Here is a 22344-nt window from a genome sequence, read left to right on the forward strand (position 1 = left end):
GCAAACTTATACACTAAATTTTAACACATCCCTCCAGCAACCTTTATTCAAGTCATGTATTTTCTACATAATATTTCCCAGATTGTCATGTAGCAACTTTGATTAGGCTGTTCCCTGGATGTTTATTCTCTATTGAGAGCCATCTTCTCAAGCCTAGCTCAAAAGCCATCTGCCCCAGATGAGTTTCTCAAGATAATTCATGAATTCCTCCTCTGACCATAGTATGCAGAATTGTTCCTCCCTTTAGTACACATCAATGACTTGTTACATGGTTATTAATGTGCTTTCCCCAACAGAGGTGTAGTGTTTCACAGGCAGCAGTTTTGTTCATCTTTTTGTATTCCTAGCACATAGTTCATCTGAATGCTCAAAAAGCATTGAATTGTACAGAAATATAAGTTCTGGGCCTTGCTACCCTCTCTGGGAAATCACTTAATATCTCAATATACTGTTGTTTTCTCCTATTTTAAAAAATAGCTGGATGATGAAAATCAATAAACTATGAATTGAAACATCCTCAGCTATTAAAAGAAGGTGCATTTGAGGTATTACCATAATTTATGGTGTATTTTATACTTGACCTTTTGTACCCACTTCTTAGAGATAGAAAAAATAAATGTAATTTTTATGTTCCTGAAATATCATAAGTTGCTGTTAAATGTTAGCACAGTATAAATGAACACACGACATACAGAAAGTCTCCTTCTTTGATATGCACCTTAAAATAGCGGTATTTATATGATAATATTTTTAACGCTTTTGATCCCTTTAACCAACTTCTTAACGGAATGTGCATGTTTTTTTACTTTTCAGAGTTGGGAGCTAATTTGAACTCTTCACTAAATTACCCTTTCCTCTGACCATAAAGAAGAGTCACACTGAGTTCCTAACTTGTCACTTTTTAAAATGACCAGAATCTGGGCCAGGCGCAGTGGCTCATGCCTGCAATCCCAGTACTTCATGAGGCCGAGGCAGGTGGAACACCAGGTCAGGAGTCCCAAGACCAGCCTGACCAATATGGTGAAACCCCATCTCTACTAAAACTACAAAAATTAGCTGGGTGTGGTGGTGTGCTTCTGTAATTCCAGCTACACAGGAGGCTGTGACAGGAGAATTCCTTAAATCCGGGAGGTGGAGGTTGCAGTGAGCCGAGATCATGTCACTGCACTCCAGCCTGGGTGACAGAGGACTCTGTTTCAAAAAAAAAAACAAAAAACCTGGAAACCTTTAAAAATGAATTGTAACATTAACCTTGTCCCACCCCGTCTGTTACCTGAATCCATGGCCATCTATCATTTTCTGCAGCTGTCCACGCATTTATAAGCCCCTTCTTATTAAGACGTGCATAGTAGGGATACCATTTTTGGAGACCAAAAAGAGCTCGGTGAGTAGAGGAAGCAGTGATTTGCTGGTTTGATATAATTCCACCTTCAATTCCCAATGGGCCTGAGCATTCTGGGAACAAAATAAAAAATATATATATGAATGGATTAGAAATAATGCATATACAACACGTATCTGTTAGATTTGATAGGAGATTTTTTTAATTGATTTGAATTTGTACCACCATGCCGTTTACTCCTCATCCTCTTTACAGATCTGTTATTGATCTCTACATTAAGGAAATAATTCTTGCTTCTCATGACACTGTTCTTACTTTGCTTTGAAAGTAGTCACTTAATAGATGCTTTCCTTTTGCATTATGATTCTGCTGTCTGTACTGATAGCTTTTTGTTTTCGATCACATCAACAAAACCATAATGCTCTTTAAAGACATATCTCATATTTTATATTCCTGGAGACTAGCATGTCTTACAAATTATAAGCTCTCAAGAAATATATTTCCATCCATTATTTCTTGATTATCATACAGCTGAGCTTTTTGTCAAAGTCATTTTTGTAGTAATTTAGCATTTCTCATTACTATACATTTTATAACTTAAATGTTTACACCCACCATCAGTTATGCTTCTACAACAAAACGAAAATGTGCAAATCTGTTAACATTTAAAAATATTATAATACCCAATGATATGTTATCAATTATAAAATATATGTAGACACATTATTTTTATAAAGAGAGCAGGTAAACCCTCTGACAACATTATACATGACAAAGTGTACAACTCAGTAAATCAAGATATTAAAATATTTCTTTCTAGCACTTTATTTCCAAATTCACAATTCTACATATTGGGATTCTGCACATATATCTTTAAATTTGCAACTGAGAAACAAGACAAGTTTACAATGAAATTTTAAAATACTAATATTTAAAGCATATTATGCTCAAATGATATGTTCTCAGATACCAAATGTGTTTAGTTTTTTAAATTAGAAATGAAGTGAATCCATCTTAAAAATTATGTATTTGTATTATATATATAAAATTATATATATTTAAATTCTTAATTGCCTTGTAAAATTTCAGCAGAAGGTACATTTCTTTTAAATTCAATTTTGAAAATTCTGAATAAGTAGGGATATGATATAATAAAAGATTTTCTTAATTTCATTAACATTTCATATACTATACTGAATATTTTGCCAATTTAGATTTGTATAATATATATTGATAATCATGATAAAAATATGCTAAAATAATTTGTCAGAATTTCTGAAAATAAGAAAGAAGCAAATTGCCACTGTTAAATATCAGTATAGAAAAGTCAACTTGATTGGTGATTATGACCAAGTAGATTTTAGATTTTAATTACTATCAAATTCCAACATTTGTGAGTAATTACATGTTTATGCTTAGATCGAGGCTGAAAATATGAAAAAAATTAGCAGCTGAATTATAAAATTTTTGCAAGTTAGGAAGACATTTCTCAATGGCAACATTTTTTCATTGTCATAAACATGCTCCTTTTTCTAACCCATGCTCAGGTAGTAAGTAGCTCTGATGGCTTTCAAATTTTTAAACAGTTTTTTACAAAGAGGATAAAAATATATGGATAAGTAATCATCTTAATCAGAATGTATTAGTAAAAGATGACACTAATAAAGTAAAAATTGCATCTTTGCCATTGACAAAAAAATTACTTGGTATGTTAAATTTAAACAGTAAGATTTTTTTAAACATGTAATTCGGACTGTTTAGGACTTTATTAAGGCATACTGTATTACTTTAGAATCATTAAATTAAACAGCCATAGAATTGAAGTCTTAAGACCTGCAGATAATAATCTGATTTTCACATTCCAAAAAACTCAATGTTGAAAGTTCAGGTATTGATTCTTTGGACTCTTATTTTGCTTTCCATTTGAAACTTCAAGATCTTTACAGACTTCACAAATGTACTAAGAAACTTTCATGATGACACTCTGATTTTAATAATGGCAGGAGCTTATTTAGCTTTTTAAGAATACTGTAATCACAGGGGTCTCAAGCATCTTGTCCTTGATTTGTACGATGTTTTGATGGAAAAATGAAGCAGGAAGAGAGATATTTTATTGCAGGCCATTTACTGTAGTCCAGTAAGTAGACTTGAGGAGCCAGAGGGCCAGAATTGATCATGAAATTATATGGCAGACTTAAAAATAACTCTGTGCCATTTGGTTGCATACCTCTAAAGACCATATGCTGAACTAAACATCATCACAGAATTTGTAACTATTTTAAAACAGAGAGTAGATCTCTAATCACAATATCCATAATTCTACTTCGTTGGTTAATCTATCAGCCTCCCTTTAGTAGTAACATATCAGGAAACACATTGGCTCTGAATTGTTGTGTTATCATATAAGACAAATACCAATAAGCGATTTTGAAAATATACATGCATAACTCACTCTGCCATAAGGCTCCCAATCTTTGCAATGCTTTCTGGTCAATCACATTAATTTTTTAAAACAACAACAACAACAACAAAAACACCTAATTCAAGCCGGGTGCAGTGACTCATGTCTGTAATCCCAGCACTTTGGGAGACTGTGGCAGGCGGATCACCTGAGGTCAAGTCTAAGACCAGCCTGGCCAACATGGTGAAGCCCTGTCTCTACTAAAAATGCAGAAATTACCTGGGCTGGAGACATATACCTGCATTCCCAGCTACTTGGGAGGCTGATGCAGGAGAATCGCTTGAACCCAGGAGGCAGAGGTTGCAGTGAGCTGAGATAGCACCACTGCACTCCAGCCTGGGCAACAGAGCGAGACTTCGTCTCAAAAAACAAAATGTCAAACAACAAAAAAATCCCACCATTCAAAAAATACATATTTACATGATATATTTATATATGGCTATATTTTATACAAAGTATTTTTGCATGAGCTATCTCATTGTCATGGTGTCAAATTTGCAGTATTACCAGTCCTCAATTCTATATTGTTGCTTTAAACAAATAAACAAACAAAAATACCCCCCAAAAAAACAGTTTCCAACATTTGCATACCATACATCACCCATTACATACTGATGTAAGTGATATCTGTCACTCACATACAGTCAAAAAAGTCCACCAAAGGAAGCAACACTGTGATGGGAATTCTTGAATGAAGTGTTAGTCTGTGAGTTTTCAATATATTGCCTTGAGTTAGTGATCCTGCATTTTCCTACTTTTTAAAATTGATGTTATGATGACACTATTTATCAGTTGTGAGGAAGTCAGAATATAAAAGCTTTGCTTTTGGAACTATAAATTGCTGAAAAAACCATGAGCTTGGTTCTGTAAGGTTATTTGCATGCTTCTCTTTAGAGGACCTCAATTGAGGTAATCTTGGCTTTTTAGCGCCTTTCAAGTAGAAGCCCCTTTCAAGTAGAAGGTATTTCTCAATGTTACATCCTTAGATGCTCATGGTCACTTAGACACAGAAAAAGCCCAATCAATATGCACCAAACGTTGTTACTGGTGCCTTATTTTTCTCCTAAACAGTAAAGTAATATGCAAATCCAAGCCTTATATTTATTTCATTATGCAAAGTTGTCACAACAGCACACTTTCTTCACTAATCATGTGGACTACAATCAAATGGATGTCATCATAATAAAAGGTTCAAAATCCAATTTCCGTTTGCCTGTGCTATCCACTTCCCCAATATCCTCTTAAATTCAACAGTTATAAAAACCAGCGAAGGAATTACAATTCATAATGCAAATGATTATACGCACAAGATTAAGTGGCCTTAAACAATTAATAACAAGATGCTTAAGAGAAAGATAATATAAAAATATACATTGCTTTTACTATGAACAAATGAGAGAAAATATTTGAAATGATAATTGATGAAGTAAATAATGTCAGATGAGAACTCTGAAGTTTTAAAAGTGTACCCATATGTGTTTTATCATATAATCTTTGAAATAATACTTCAAGAAAAGAATGTTATCAGGCCTATTTCATGAATGAGAAAAAATATGAGGAGGGAAGTTAAGTCTGCAAAAGATGACACTGGAATTTAAAGTGAAGAGTTCAGTGATTCTTCAAAATTTGACTCAGGTCTTTTTCTTCTGCTATATTATGTGAGGCATACATACTTACACATCCTAGGGAAGGCAACAGGACCATTAACATGGAGTAAACATATAAGATATCACTAGTAACATTCAGGATGTCACAGAGCTTTCACAAGTTGGGATCCATTATAACAGTATATGACAATGTATGGCACTGATATGATATGGCTCTGTGTCCCCACCTAAATATAATGTTGAATTGTAATCTCCAGTCTTGAGGGAGGGACCTGGTGGGACGTGATTGGATCATGGGGATGGGGCTTCCTCTTTGCTATTCTCATAATGGCGAGTGAGTTCTCATGAGATCTGGTGGTTTAAAAGTGTGTGGCACTTCTGTTTTCCATGTTCTCCTGCTGCCATGGGAAGATATGCTTGCTTTCCCTTTGTCCTTCCACCATGATTGTAAGTTTCCTGGGGCCCCCCCAAACATACTTCCTACACAGCTTGCAGAATGGTGAGTCTATTATTTTCTTTATAAATTATCCAGCCAGTTCTTTATAACAATGTGAGAATGAGCACAATTTATTAACAGGCATTCAGTCATAGAATTAAATACTGAGAGAGTTTACAGTGTGTGTGTACCCTAAGGTGTTAAAATAAACCCGATACCATCATTGGCCTATATTCTGCTTATCTAACATGGATAGGCTGATTCTGTTCTTATTAATTTATTGACCCCCAAGTATATGCTCATCCATCCATCACTCCATCCATGAATCTATCATCTGTTCATTTAATTCAGTTTTGAAAATACATATTTATTGAAGCCCTTCTACATACTGGACATTTTTCTAGGTAGTGATGTGGGGGAAAATAAGGCAGAAAGGTCTCTGCTCTTAAAAGATTCATATTCTAGTGGAGAGAAAAATAATAAATAAACACCTAAATAAATAAGAAAATACCATGAAGTGGTATGTGCTATGAAGGAAAAAAGAAGGGTGAATCGAGTGTGGGTGTCAGGTGATCAGAGGTGATCTCTTTGAGAGGTGACACCAAGTCTGATCTCTGAATGGGAAGCAGGAGCTGGCTACGTTTACAGTACTGGTTTCCTCAACGGACTTCCGTGTAATGAGGAAACACATAGAAATAATATTTTTATATAACATGGCAGATGCTCTGATGGTGAATGCAGAAGTTTCTGCAGGAGAAGAGAAGAGGGAATAATTACCTAACTTGGGGCTCTGGGAATTATTCCTGGAAAAGAATGGGAGCCCACACTGTGAGAAAGAAGAAAGGATAGACACAGACAGGGAACAGGCTGCTGTGATGAGGGAAGCAGAGGCAGTTCAGCATCACTAGACCAAGATGGGTTGGTGGGGGAATGGTTAAGAGGTGAGGTGGAGAAGTAGAAAAATGCTAGATTATTTTGTGGACGACTGGGCTGATAGAATTTGTTTCCCTTAGTGATGGGGAGTTTTTGAAGAACTCTATGGCCATATTCTCATTTAATTTATATCATTCCCCTTATGCCATAAAGAGTATATTTAAGAGGGGACAAAACTATGGCCAAAGAATAAGCTACTACAGTTGTCCATGTGTAAAATATTGCAGGTCTGAAAGAGCTGAAAGAGGGGTGGAGAAGAGGAAGAGCTCAAAAATATTTAAGAGGTAAAAGTAGGCAGAACTAGTAATGATTAGATGCAAAGTAGAGGAGGGGAAATGGAATGTCTGAGTTTCAAAGGGTCCAGAGTACAAACATAGGTGTTTCTTTAAGATTGGCCATGTTTCACAAATAACACCACTGGACCTAATTCCTCTCTTACAATTCATCAAAAGTCGTTTTTGCTGTTGGATTGAACATGGAAGGATCTGCTTGTCTCGCCTTCTCTTGCTATACTGATTTTGGTGGGCTACTCTCAACATCTCTCATATCAACCAGGCTGCGGGGACAGGATTGAGATGTGAAAACCTGATTCTATGCTCAAGTCATGCCCAGTACTTTCCTGGTCCGCAACTCTTCCACTTGTTTATGTTTGCCCATCTGTATTCCCACAAGAGGAAGAACCCCGTGGCAGGCAAAGACTATATACATTCCTCACAGTATCTAGCAGCAAGCTTCAATTTTAGTGAACATTTAATAAATATTTGCAGAGGGAATTACTTTTTAAAAATAAACATGGGCCGGGCGCAGTGGCTCAAGCCTGTAATCCCAGCACTTTGGGAGGCCGAGGCAGGTGGATCACGAGGTCAAGAGATCGAGACCATCCTGGTCAACATGGTGAAACCCCGTCTCTACTAAAAATACAAAAAATTAGCTGGGCATGGTGGTGCGTGCCTGTAATCCCAGCTACTCAGCAGGCTGAGGCAGGAGAATTGCCTGACCCAGGAGGCGGAGGTTGCGGTGAGCCGAGATTGCGCCATTGCACTCCAGCCTGGGTAACATGAGTGAAACTCCGTCTCAAAGAAAAAATAAATAAATAAATAAATAAATAGACATGAAAGGTAAATAATACAAATTGCAGGTAACAGGGTGGAATTTTATTTGCATACTTCATTTTTAATTAAAAAAATCACTTAGACTTACATGCTCTCAAAGGTACACAGATACAGAGGCCTTCTTTAGAAACTGTTACATGCTGAGTAAAGAAAAAGAACACTTCTTTATTAATTAAACAAATGGAACTGATGGTAGACTGGGTCTCTTTTCTTTCAAAACGCTGCTACACAGCATTACTAGGTATTTCTGAAATTCCCCATTGTTACCTTTAGAGAGGGCACAGTGGCAATTCAATCAATGCTGAATACAAAAGTAGAACACGGTAGTAGAATATGATAATCTGCATTTCCTGGCTGCAAGATCTGTGTTTATGTATTCTTGGTATTGTTCTTGCTTTTGTCAGGTACGACAATAATCCTAAATTAATGAGTCCATCCAACATTGGCTACCAGAGGCTTTTAGGCATCTTTTACATAGTCATTTAAAATAACTACATTGCCTGAATTGTCTGAGTGGACTGGAAATGCTTTCTGAACTGATACCCTGCTGTTCAGACTAACGCTGAGCAAGTGAGTCACCTGGAAAGTTGAGCAGGAGCAGCTGGGCTAGCTGGGGCCAAGCTTCAAGTGCATCCCCAGAGCAACATTTCTGCTTTGGCCAAGTGGGATGTGAATAAAATAGCTTCAAAGTGGAGTCCTTCTCACTCTGCAAGCTCATTCTCTGGAGTGTGGCAAAGAATGGCTTCTGCATTTTATTGATCCCGCAGCTGACAAGTAAGCAGTGCCTCAAGATGTCTCACATCTTGTTCCTGAGTGTGCTGATTAAGCCTTTCAAATAAGTGAGATGCACAGCTGAATCCGTAACAGGAATGTACTGCTTTCATTTGCTCTATCTCAATATCCAGACATCTTCAGAATGAAAGGATTTCAAATTAGAGCCATGTAAGAAACAAATCTCCTTTAAACATCTCCAGTCCTCCCTTTCTCTGAGCATCTCGTCTTATAGGAGTGAGTCCTCTGCTGTGCTTAGCATAGCATGATAATTGTGCTGAATGCAAGCGCTGGTGAATGGATTACTGATGACCTCGAGTACTGTAGAAATTAATGCTGATTCAAATGTAAGCTTTCCTCTGTGCCACTTGGACCACAGCCTTTCCTTTATTCCTAGCATTTGTTTTATTTTAGAGTTGTCTTGAGACCAGGCTTTAATTGGTGAGGGAGGGATCAAGGTCACTCTTTCTCATGCTGTGGCCTGAGGGTTAAAAGCAACCCTAAAGATTTTTTTTTTTTTTGGATGAGTCTTGTCAGCTAAGCCGCTGTGCATTTGATTTGATTTCTCTCAAGGCTATCATTTTCCTGGTGTTAGGAAGCTGTATCAGAAGAAAGAAGGCAAGGGATGGAGTGAAGACGGCAAGTTTAAGAAGGGCTGATCTCAGGAACAGGGCCTGAATATTCCAGGTCAAGTGGAGGAGAAGGGGAAAAAGAAGGAGATGAGAAAAAAAAAGTTCACATGGAGGAGATTGGCAAAAAAGGTTCCTGGACACAGAGTAAGAATGTGAAAGTGAACATGTACAACACAGCCTTCCCTTCGTTTACTCATTCCCAAATTCCTGCAGAGCACTCCCCTGGGTGTCAGCCTCTGGTTATGGCATGCAGAATAATCACCTCAAAGGAATTAGAATGAAAATTCCACTTGGTGACGTTCATCTCTCTCCACAAGGAAAGACCGCTTCTTTGTATCAGGGTATAAGCATTATATACAGTCACAGTAACCTTCCTTAGGAAAACCAGTAATTGAGAAATCCTCAATATTGTTTTCAAAAATTAGTTAAACTTACTTGGATTGCATATAAAATGCATGTGTACCTTAGAGAAAAGGTTATTTCTTCCTATCAGATGGTCTGCATAGCTTAGATAAATGCTAATTTTCTTTACAATTGTGAATACTGTGATTCTGTGATATTACGCTGGGAAAGTATTCTCTCAATTATATTAGGCCCTAGATTCTATTATTTTCCATACTGAAAGCACAGAAGGTATCCAGGTTAAATGAAGAGGAACAGCTACTTGTGCATTTTTTTTCCTCTTAGATAATATGCTTCTTAAAGGTAGAGACCATGCCTTTTGCATTATTTAGGTTTTCAAAGCACTTAGCACAGTACTTACAAATGGGCAGTTCTCAATATTATGGGTTAAAGTAAACTAAAACAAATCATTGCTGTTTGGAATTACGTTTTTTTCATTTTTGAAGGTGGATTAGTCCTCCGAATGTAGATATTGTCACTCTAAGGATTCAACATACAAGGTGGGTGTTAAAATCAAATGCTTTCTGTGTATGCTGGCAGGCTTGAAAATATGTAAGAATCAACTCTTGCAGGTAGGGGAAACACTATGTCTGGAATGAAAACCACATTTATAAAGTCACAAATGCAGTTATCAGCCATGCAATCTAGCTATTTCCTTTAAAATGTGGCTATGTTTTCTTTACATTGTGTGTTATCTCAAGTCAATTATGATCTATTATCAGTTTAAATTAATTCTTTTCAATTCAGGAAAAAATTATGCCCACGAATAAGCTAAACTATAATCGGAAATTATCTATTAATATTTCTCAAAGCTGATTTGTGAGCATATTGATACAGAATGATGATATTAATTAAATGGTAGAGCCTATTGACTCCAGTATTCAAAGGCCAAAATTCTTATTGAGATAATTCACAAAACTTGACAAAATCTAAGATGATTATCCTCCTATCACAGTAAACAGTTTTGCTATAGGACAACAGAGTTTATTGTAGTTTGCTTAAGACGCATTCTTTAAAAATGGAAAAGTGTTTGGATTTTTAAAGTGCTAAAAACAATATGGATAGATGAAATATTTGTCTGTAGTGTCAAAAGCCTGAAATCCAAAAACCTGTAGATGTATACCTGTTCTTGCTTTCTGACAAAACATATAACTACATAGGAAAGAGCTAAGAGGGTATAATGCCAAAGGTAAATGCTTAAGGAGGGACTGAGTTGCTTGAAGAAACATGAGTCGAATATCGAATGTAAATATTCAAACAGTGCTGTGTAGAAGACACATTCCCATGCTTTTAAGTTATTTATATGTTTTAAGATTTCTCGGCAAATGTACATCAGGCCAAGTGCCACAAAGCATTGTCTTTGATGTTTTGTTATAAAGCAGTATTACTGCCATGTCAGGCACTGATTTTTATTTGAGAGATAAATCATAGTTCCAAACTCAATTGCCAGCTTTATCTAGTTATTTTGTTTTCTGTACAATGTAGTTATCTTTTCTTCACGGTGGGTGTTTTCTCAGGTCAAGTGTGAAGTCTTAGTGTTCCAGAGGTCAAAAAAAAAAAAAAAAAATCCAAGATATGAAGCAGGAGGCCATTGCAGATGGCAAGGAATGACATACTGAGCTCTGTCTAATACTAGTACACTTTGAAAAGTTGTGGAAGGAATGACGGAGAGCAAAATGCAGCCTGGAAAAGTATAGTAGATGATTTGTTCATTTGAATTCTAGGAACATCTGTATTATGTATTTACTTTTAAAAATGTAAGAAAATGTTTTTTATTTAGAAAATAATAGGTAATACCTGCATAATCAGAGTGGTATTAGGGTTGGGTCAGGGACTAAACATTCTTGCAATTAATTTTAAGTCTGCTGTCTAAGTCATAACCTCTGCTGTGCTGTGTTTCATCTTTCCAAATAAAAAAAATAATTTCCAGCATTTCCAGCATAAAGTTGAAACAGAGGATGAATTCTTGATAATATGCATTTACTAATTGAACCTTTCTACAGATAAAAGTGCCACAGACATTTTCAATATTGTATTTACAGTGGCTTTGGTAATCCTGAAAGGAATAATTCAACATAGAACTTTAAACATAAGAAATGTAAATCTACTAAAACAAAGGATGCTTTACCAATTTTATAAAAGAAAATCTAGGAGGATTTAATAGAGTAACAATTTTATTATGAACCTGTTGAAGCTAAGCCAGCTTTTCATAAATTATCTCTTATTCAATAGGAATTCAGACTGAATGTGTTTTATAATATAGTGATTACGGATCAGCATATCAAAATAGGGAAGTTAAATTCTGTTTTCAAATTTATTATATGTTATAATAAAGTATACTCTGACATTCTGTAGTATAGTATCCAGGTTAAATACTTATTTTCATTGAACAATATTTGTAGTAAAAACAATATCTAGAATTTGCTATACTACCTAATAACACACACATACATTTTAGACAAGTGAAAGTACTAAAAAATCTTAAATCTAGATTTAAATCTTTAGCTGTTGAAATGGGTATGGAATATTAGTTATGTTCAATAAAATATCCATAATGGGATAAATTACTACTTTTTTAAATGTTGCAGCAGGATACATTATTGCTATATAGTTGGGCCTAGTGATTAAGTAAATAAATACATACACTACTTATAAACATATGAAAATATATGACAAATACAAAGTTTTAAATAATCCTATTCCTGTCCATTATAAATTGGTAACTTTTGAAAAAAGATAGCCAAAACCAGAATTACTTGCTTTCCTTAAGCTTTTAAAGCAAAGAAAACTTAATGTTTTTTTTTGTTTTTCATTTAACCTTGTAAAAAAGACTCATTTCTCCAGAAGCTTTCATCCTTCAAATACTGGCTAGCTCGCCACTCCAGGATGTTAATTTATGGGATTAACCAGGAACTAAGTAGGGACTATAAAGTCACAAACATAAAATGATACATAGTCATTCTCACAAAATGAAAATAACAGAATTACCTTCATTTTTAAAAAATTCTGTACAAATGAGAATAGTGACTAGATTTTCTTAGAAATCATTAAGTCCAATGCTTCAAAAACAGTAAAGGAATATTTTTTAATCTAATAGTCTTATGGATATAGTGGGATATAATCATTGTTTTAATATAAAGGGAAGATAAATTGCATAAAAATACACAAAGCAAACTAGGGATGTAAATTTTACCTTACATAAGCATGAAAATATCTCATTAGTTGAACATTTTTCTTCAATTACTAAATCCTCTTAAACTGACAAAAAAAATAACAAACAAACAAACAACTACAACAACAAAACAAAGAATAGACTGTGTGAGTGAGCTGTAAATTGCTCAGGCAAGGGGTTATGATAATACATAACTTTTCATGTTTTGAAAAGTTATCAGCTCAGCTAAACTAAACCTGCAAAGATAAAAAGATAAAAAGAAAATAGAATCACTCAGTTTATATTCATAGATTTAAAGGTACTCAACTTCATCAGATCATACAATTTACAAATGCAGGTAATTTATTTGGCAAATAACTATGGTAACAAGTATAGTGTAGTGGTAACTTCTGATGTACCTAAAGCACCTTCTTGAGTTTTCACAAACTTTCTATTATATCACTTTGTCAAAACTGTCCCTCATTGCAGTTTTGGTTAAGGACACAAAGGCAAATACAGGTGCAAAAATCTCTACTCCGAACAGACCCCTAAAGAAAAAAATGTGTCCTACTTCATTGAAGTATTTGAGCTATGACGCTAGGAAAGTTTGAGTTTGAATTTCTACCCCACCACTTACCAGTTACATGGCCTTGGGAAATTGTTCAATCTTTCAGCTTTGTTCAAGCTTCAGATTAACAAAGCTTCAGATTAATTGTTGAAGCTTCAGATTAATCCAGTGGTGTGCAAATTAGGATTAAATAAGAAGCTTTTAAAAATTCCAGTGCCAGGCCACATCTCATGCAGTACCGATTAAACTAGAAAGCTTTGGGGTACAAGCCAGACATATGTATTTTTAAAGTTCTCAGTGATATCAATGTACAGCAAAATATGGGAAGTGTGCTAATTATGTGTATTTCAGGAAGAATAACACCCACCTTACAGGTTTGTTTCATAGGTTTGAAACAATATATTTTTAGCACATAGTAAACTATATGACAACCAATATGCCTTTAGTAAATGGTAGCTTTTACATTGTTGTTTTATTGCAGAAAAAGTAAGAGATAAAAAGTCATAGTTGGAAGCGACTGACTTCTACTTTTACTACCTGGAGACACATGGATTAAACATATGCTATTAGTTCAGCCAGGTTTTACATGCATTTGGTTTTTTTCAGAGAAATAAAAAAAGGAGTAGAACAACTACTCCCATTTCCCATGCAAAATGTTCTTCAATAATAAAAAATGTGAATACATACATAAGCACAATTATTAATCATGAGCCGTTACTGAAAATGATTCAAACTCTCATGCCACTTGGCATCTCCTTAATACCACATTTATCATCAGATATTTCTGTCACCAAAGCATTCAAATTGTCAGATAAAACTCTTTGCCTGGGGGAATATAAACTATGGCTTCTTGTAATGAATGAAAATGAAATGATTCCCCACAGTATATTGCCAGAGTCATTGGAAATAAAAATAACTAATTAAATAATCTTAGCTTAAAATAGGTCTGGGTCTGGCAAGCACTTTTCTTCATTGTGGTGCAAAATAAGGCTGTTCTGTGGAAAAGTTTCATATTAACACTTTGGTAAATCAGATTACAACTCTGAAAAGCACTTTTATAATCAAGTTTTTCCCCCAATTTAATATCTGAGTAATCCTATCTTTAGGATAAATGGAGATGAAGTTTTACCTGCTGGCAGTTTTTTTAGAGCAATCAAAGAAATCTCATTTCCTAAAGTCCATAATGGAAAGTAAAGTAACAAACCATTTCCCTCAAAATTGAATAATACCTGATTTCCGTAACTTCGGCATATCCTTTTTTGTTTCATCACGGCTTAGATTTCCAATCAATTTGAGAAGAATGTTAATATTTATTGTTTCAGATTTCTGAGGACATAACAGGGATGTCTTGGGAAAGAAAATTCACAAAATGCCCTCTGGCACCCAACAACTCTTTTGATAATCTGTTTTGGAGATTTAAAAACACTATACATAGCTATTGGTTTCTTATGAAGTATCATATAAAGAAGGTAAATTGAAGAGACAGTTTCAGAAAAACAGAATGGCAAATTCAGGAAATGCACACCTTTGCACAGAAGTTGTCAAAAGCACATGATAAAAAAATTTCAGGTGGTACAAGAAAACATTCTGGCTTTTGTTGTTCTATATATAGGAGTGTGGCTTATATTTTGATACAGAAGTCAAGTGGATGGCAATATCCACTTAAAATCCCTAAAAAGCTGAGTGATTATTCTTCCTTTATTTGCATCTTCCTTCTCCAGACATCAGCCTCAGCATTGCCTAGCACTTGAAGAGGAGATGGATGGAAGGAAGCTTGATCAAACACTACTTTAAGTATCTTACCATTTATATAAAGATTGTTACTGTAACACCTGGAGTTAAGACTCTGTTTCCTTACCCCTTTAGATGACACAAATGCCATGGCATAAAAATCATCGAAAAGAGCATTCTTTTCCTTCGTCATGATTAATTACTTGTCCATGACTAAAAATTCAATTTTACAAATAAAATCAGAAATTTCTAACTTTCCTATTAGTTTTGTTCTTGGGTATATCCAAATGTTATCCTGACTGTAAGTCAGCATTTTGAAAGCGTATCAGTAGCATTAGAAAAGAAGGTTTAATCACATGAAACCAAAGGAAAATGTCCTTATACACGTCTCTTTTTCATGAAGATTTGGGCCAAAAGTGATCTTTTTAAGGTTTGTTTGCACATTCTGAAGAAGCCTGTTCAGGGTTAAAAATATTAAGCACTAAGTTAAAAAAATATGAAAAGGAATAATGATAATACTAAACACCTGTGTTCCTAAAAGGTCTGTAATTTCAGCAGAAAGATTGCCACTGAGTCCTCATTCACATATACCAATGAGTAACAGTGACAGTAGGGAGGGGACTCCTACAAAATGAACAGTAAATCAGGCTGTTTTAATGATTTAGAATTATATTGTGCTATTGTCTACAGTAATACATTATCTGTACAATTAGCTTATTAAAGAGGTAGATCTTTAGTGATTACACTCTGGTGTATACAAGCTGAGCAATCCTTAAGAATCTGGGTCTAATCCCTCCAACTTTGTTTCATTACTACCTGCATAGTTGCTGAAAGTGAGAAATCAAAATACTGATAAGTAATTCACAAGTTTCTAACTGGAAAAGATTTTAAAACAACAAAATTAATATTTTAAGTGAAGCTGTAAATAAATAGTATTAGTTATATCAGCTATTAAATTATGTGCTAATTTCACTGCTTAATTCATTCTCCCATTCTTTTTTCTTATCTAGCCAGTTTTGTTGTAGCCCAGAATCTCACTGCCTGTACTACTGTCTCCTTCTTCTTAACAGAGTCCTCTTTATTGATCCTACAGATTCAGAATATACTGCATTCAGAATATACTTCCCAATTATCTGACCAGCTCACTATCCTAGTTACAAATATGTTTTCAACACGTCCCCATTGGTCAGAAAAAAAGTGCATCCTGTTGGCTGCTTGAAATTTACGTCCTAGCAATATCAAAGTACAAAGCTTAGACTGAAATTTACTTAGATGACAGTGTAGGAAACATTTTTGCAGCTCATGCCACTGTCACTTTCTTCCCTGTTCCAGCTGTCCCCAAATTGAGTTAATTGTGCCAATCCTGGGCTGCAAAAAGACCCTAAGCATCCATGAATATTAGCACTGGGCATTTAAGTATACTTTTAATGGGCATTCATGTATTTATAAATTTGTCTTCCACATTACATTGTCAATTCCTCCAGAACAAGCGTTATATCTGTGTCCTGTCCAATAAATAAGCCTATTCCTTGCGTCCACTAAAGTGTCTGGAAGTAACAGCTGCTCAAAAACATCATTGATCAATTTAATTGAAGCTAACGTAACACACAGTATCTCCCTCTAGGGTGCAAAACTCTTGTAGCATTTTACCCACTCTCACCTTAAGTTCACTTCACTCTTGTATATTTCCTCATTCAATATCTTTCTTCTGCAACTAAGAGAAGTAATATCTAAAAGTGCAGATTCCCTTAATACTAAATCAGATTTAGGTGAACCATCCATACCTCTTTCCTGGTCCCTTTACAAAGGTATGGATTTATCCTTCCTCTCACAGACCTTCCTAAAAAATACAAACGAAGCCTTCATATATTTATTGCAGAGAAAAGCATGTCAGGCATTTTGGCCTTAAAACAACTCCATAAGAGTAATTTTATTCCCAAATGTAACTGAGGCAGTTGAGACTCAGAGAGGTTAAGTAACTCCCCTAAAGTCTTAGAGCCAGGATTCGAACCCACATACATCTATTACCAATGGGTCATAATAAACATTGTAATATGACACACTGGGGGTGTTCTTTTTGCTGCATATTCCTTAAGAAGTGTAGAGAAACTATAAAAAATGATGATCAGTGCACTTAGATGTCATGGTTTATAAAGACATAGAATAGTGACCTAACTCACTTTGTGTTCTCTGTCACCGTTGTTCTGCCATGGTGTTTGGACTGAAGGTTCAACATGGACTGTTATTCATTCAACATTTGGCTAATATTTATTGAGCCTCTTCTTTGTGCAAAGCAGAGGTATAACATTTAATACTTTAGTTTTATTTTTTTATTATATATGTGCAGAATGTGCAGGTTTGTTACATAGATATACACGTGCCATAGTGGTTTCCTGCATCCATCACCCCCTCATCTACATTAGGTATTTCTCCTAATGCTATCCCTCCCCTAGTCCCCAACTCCTCAACAGGCCCCCAAGTACTGAGTGACCCTAATTACTTTATACATAATTCTATGATTATGAATGACTGGCACATTTTAGTTAACTCTTATACTAGCTGCATTATTCTAAAGTGACAGTGTATAAGGTATTGGAAAACCAAATAACTAAATTGATAGTGAAATTTTGCATGGATAATAGTCTGCTTTTAGGAGACATGATATACTCATATATGTTATATGCATAGCCTCTGATGTTATGTTACATGTGTCAATTTAAATGAACTCCATTTTAAAATGAAATACAATTAAATCATTAATTTTGTGGTTCCAATGTGTGATATTCCCCTTCTTGTTGAAAGCGATTTTACAGCTGAAGCAGTTTATTAGACACTAAAGTTAGAATCATTTTATAATGAGAAATCCATAGACAAGAACATGGTAAACTGTCTACCTCAAGAACTTCTGCAGCCTTATTTTTCCTTTCTCTCCCTGTGTATTTTCTCTCTACAATTTAATAACAATTTTCACATTTCCTCTTATAAGAAAGCCTATTATGGCATAGTGCATTCTTCTCTGTTTAAGAAAATGCCTCAGGATAAATTGTGTTAGCAATCATTTTCAATGCTAACATCTTCAAACATGAAGCTAGCATCTGGGCAATTATGACATTAGTCTGATTTAGAATTGAAAGGTAAAAGTTTATGTATAAATTTCAAAGTGTTTATCATTAATTTATCAAGAACTTTGCGTCCTAACCCCAGATTGTTTTTGTTGTTGCTGTTAAATTTGTTTCTAATAGTCTTGCGTTTTATGTAAGTACACAACAATCCTTAGAATGAATAAGCAAATACCAGTTAAACATTCTTATATGTATAAACTTGGATTTTCTCTGTATATTTCTCTTGTCTATCATATTCACTTTAATGTAGAACCAAGGTTCATTATGTGTGCTAACAGATTAGAAAGTAAATTGAGTAAAATAAATCAGTTGATTATGTTTACTCCCCACACCTTGCAGTCATTTGAAAAGTTAGTTTTAGCTCCCATTTCTCAAAAGCATGGCTAATTAATAACATGAATTATTAACTGAAACATGATTTTTATAGGTTTTTAACTTCTCTCTAGTGCTTTATTTTTAAGGTAGACTACTAAAACAAAAACTCATTTCAGTGAGTAATCAAAGCAGCCTAGCAGACAATTTATTTGTCTATCCAGCATCTAAAATGTCAAAACTGTATGTACTAGGCCGGGTGTGGTGGCCCACGCCTGTAATCCCAGCACTTTGGGAGGCCAAGGTGGCCAGATCACCAGGTCAAGAGATCAAGACCATCCTGGCCAACATGGTGAAAGCCCATCTCTACTAAAAAATAAATAAAAAAATTGCTGGGCGTGGTGGCACGCACCTGTAGTCCCAGCTACTCAGGAAGCTGAGGCAGGAGAATAGCTTGAACCTGGGAGGCGGAGGTTGCAGGGAGCCAGGATTGTGCCACTGCACTCCAGCCTGGCAACAGAGCAAAACTCCATCTAAAAAAAAAAAAAAAAAAAGTGTTTACTGTCATATTCTTGGAAGTAGTAGAGGTGTGACTAGAGTGAAGCAGTAATTCGTTTTTACTTATATGTTATTAAAAAGTATAAGACCAATATTATACAATCTTCTATTTTTTCTTTTATAAAATTCAGTTTAAACTTGTAATAAATGCATCCAGTTGCCTGCTCATTATGTTTAAACAAGTGGTAATCTACTTCCCAATTTTACACCAACCAAAATAGATGAAGGGAACTCTATTCCTAGAGAATAATTCTTACCAAACTCAGAGAAACCTTAGCCACTCAACTGCCTGAACTTACCAAATGCCCAGTTTATCCATGCGGGTATTTTAGGCTTTACCGAGAAGTAAGTACACTGAAGAAACGATGTCTATTATTGATAAACTTTAGATCTGAAAAGGGATTTGACCAACCAGACACAAGGGAAGACACATTTTAGAAAGAACCAAGTAACAATAAGTAAATGTTATAGGTATAGCATCTGATGATATGTTACACGTGTCAATTTAAATGAACTCCATTTTAGGATTGAAATAAAATTAAATAATTAATTTTGTGGTTTCTAAGTGTTCCTGTTTAGATATGGAATACTTTGTAATCAGAAAAAATATATTTAAGACAATATTAATGAACTGTTCAAAACAATTGAAATGTCAACAGTTTTCCAAGTGAAAATTCCACTGGAGACGTTATTGTCCACTGCTAAGAGGCACAGAGATGCCCACTAGAAATTATTTGATAGATAATTGTGCGTTAGAAAATTTGCTTTCTTCTTACCCCATTGGCTTATCAATTTCATTGGAAAGAATCTTATGTATTACTTTGTAATATTGTTAGGTTAATAATACTGCTATCCAAGGAGCATTAAAAAATAGTTTTATATTTATGATTAGACCAAATACCAGAAGAACACAGCTAATAGCTTTGTGAGAACTTTTGTAGTGTTTTGCATGGTAAATGAACTCATCATAGGTCCTATGATAAAATCCTTCTGACTACTCGAAAGGTTAAATGTGTAAAAATACTTGGTATTTTCCTATACTATGAAGAAAAGTTGAATAACACTAAACGAATTGTTTTTCTTCTCAGGTACACTTATAAACTGACTGCTTTTTTGGTTTTAACCTTTTCATGCACAATCCTTTGAACTACTTATTATTAATTAATATGAGCAATATTATTAAATTTAAATTCATAATTCATGTAGATGAGGAAGCAGAGTAAAAACAGAGAGAGGCAAAAATTCTAAAGGACTGGGTGATCTACAAATAGGAATAATGAGAATGAGAAAACAATGCAGAAACCCAAGTAGTATGTAAGCCTTCATCATAATGTGGTTAACATACAAACCTAAAATAGTCCTCTTTTTGTCTAGGTAAGCTGAGTGGATCTGTTTTCTTGGAATCAAAAATGCTAGACAAATGTAGACAACAGAGCAATATTTCAAGTGACTTAATATCAGGGATCGTATGTCAGTTGTTTTGATATTTGTCTCAGCACTTGCATAACGTTATTGCCACAGCCATTTTCCAAAATGTGTAAGTTGTTAGATAAGTCATTTCCATTTTTTTAAATTCCAGTTTGACACACAGAAGTCTGTGAAAGCTTAACTTTTTTAAAGAAAGAAGATCAAGCAAATGATAGAGTAATATATGTCTGGGAAGCATACACTTCCTTAAATAACTCTAGGTATGAGTGAACGCTGATATAAGAAAGGAACTAAATTTATAAAACAGAACTAAATACCTGTTTAGTGACAGTACCTTGATGCTTTGAAACTGACGTGCACATTAACTGGAACTATCACGAAGTTAACTGGTGGACATTCTCCCTCCCCCTGCCCCCAAGTACTGAGTGATCCCAGTTACTTCATACATAATTCCATGATTCTGAACTACTGGCAGGTTTTGGTTAACTCTTACACTAGCTGCATTATTCTAGAGTGATGGTGTATAAGGCATTGGAAAACAAAATGCTAAATTGATTATGATATTTTACATAGATAATAGTTTTAAGGAGACCGAAAAGGTTCAGTTGAATATGCTCAACTTCAGACAGCAGCCCTTGAGTAGCAGGTGATGGAGAAGAGGTTGTGGGGGTGGGGAGGTGGTGGTTTTTCTTCAGTTTACCTCTTTTCCTTTGTCTTTTAAATGTGGGTTAGTGTCCACAGGGTAGGTAATTTAGAATACATCATCTCTATACAGGTTACAAAGTTTCTAAATCTACACAGTTGAGGAGAAGCAGGAATGAATTCAATAAAAGCTCAACCTTTCTAGTAAGACCTCTGTAAATACAATGACAATAATATTGCTTACAATTTCATCGTCAGCTATTTTACTTATATATTTTTATACGTGGAGCTAGAGAACAAAATTCAGCAGAATGGTCAGGTCTGGACATTCAAGGAAAATGGCTCATTGACAGCTTTTATCTCTAAAAGCTTCATCCACATTATATTGGGAGAAAATATCTTTTGAAACAGATAAACCAGTAACTCAGCTTTCTAAAGCTCTGTAGTTTGGACTTTTTTGTCAGTCTGATGAACCCTAAAGGACCGTCTCAGAATAATGCCTTCTAATGTATAAAATGAAATACAAAGAAATTGAAGGCAATCATTGAAATGTTTAAAAATGTAGGACTTATCAGTGTATGTGCTGATCTACTAATACATTAAATAAGAAGTAGAAGCATATCTATAGTTCTATATTAGCAAAAAATGTCAATGATATTTTTAGATATTTGCAACGTGTATTATGTGAAATGAATATATCTGTGATTTCTATTAGTGACAAAATCATAGGTACTGCTAACACTATGACTGGTTGTTACCTATATTTGTAATTGATGAAAATTTTAAATTTCAGTCATCTGTTAATATAAATAAACAGATGATTTTTGTGTTTGCATCAAAGGACATAGACACTTCTGTCCAACCATGCTTTGTGGGTCCTTACCTAGGGTTAAGAAACTTGCATTAAGCTCTTAAAGATCGCGACTGAGAATGCTCATATATTAATCCTTGTAGGAAAGCGCTTGTTTTCTGTTAAACAGAAAACAATTAACAGTGGTAGAATACAGAAATAATTCTACTGGAAAAGGAAATGGCATTATTAAGTTACTGCCAAGTGAGTATGAGGCAACATTTATATACCAAATTGTCGTTTCAGTGATGTTTAAAAATTTTTGTGTCTGCCCAAGTGTACCAGA

General features: G+C 34.8%; 1 protein-coding gene across 2 annotated transcripts in view; it reads right to left on the reverse strand.

Annotated features, from left to right (window-relative positions):
- EDIL3 (EGF like repeats and discoidin domains 3) overlaps positions 1–22344 on the reverse strand; it is a 429598-nt gene that overhangs the window by 155144 nt on the left and 252110 nt on the right. For both annotated transcript variants that reach the window (XM_017508061.1, XM_017508053.1), the window contains one exon: positions 1274–1455. In XM_017508061.1, the coding sequence (XP_017363550.1) occupies positions 1274–1455 (182 nt within the window). The remainder of the gene's footprint in view (positions 1–1273; positions 1456–22344) is intronic.

The sequence above is a fragment of the Cebus imitator genome, unplaced genomic scaffold (genome assembly GCF_001604975.1).
Source record: "Cebus imitator isolate Cc_AM_T3 unplaced genomic scaffold, Cebus_imitator-1.0 Scaffold16, whole genome shotgun sequence".
Classification (NCBI taxonomy): Eukaryota; Metazoa; Chordata; class Mammalia; order Primates; family Cebidae; genus Cebus; species Cebus imitator.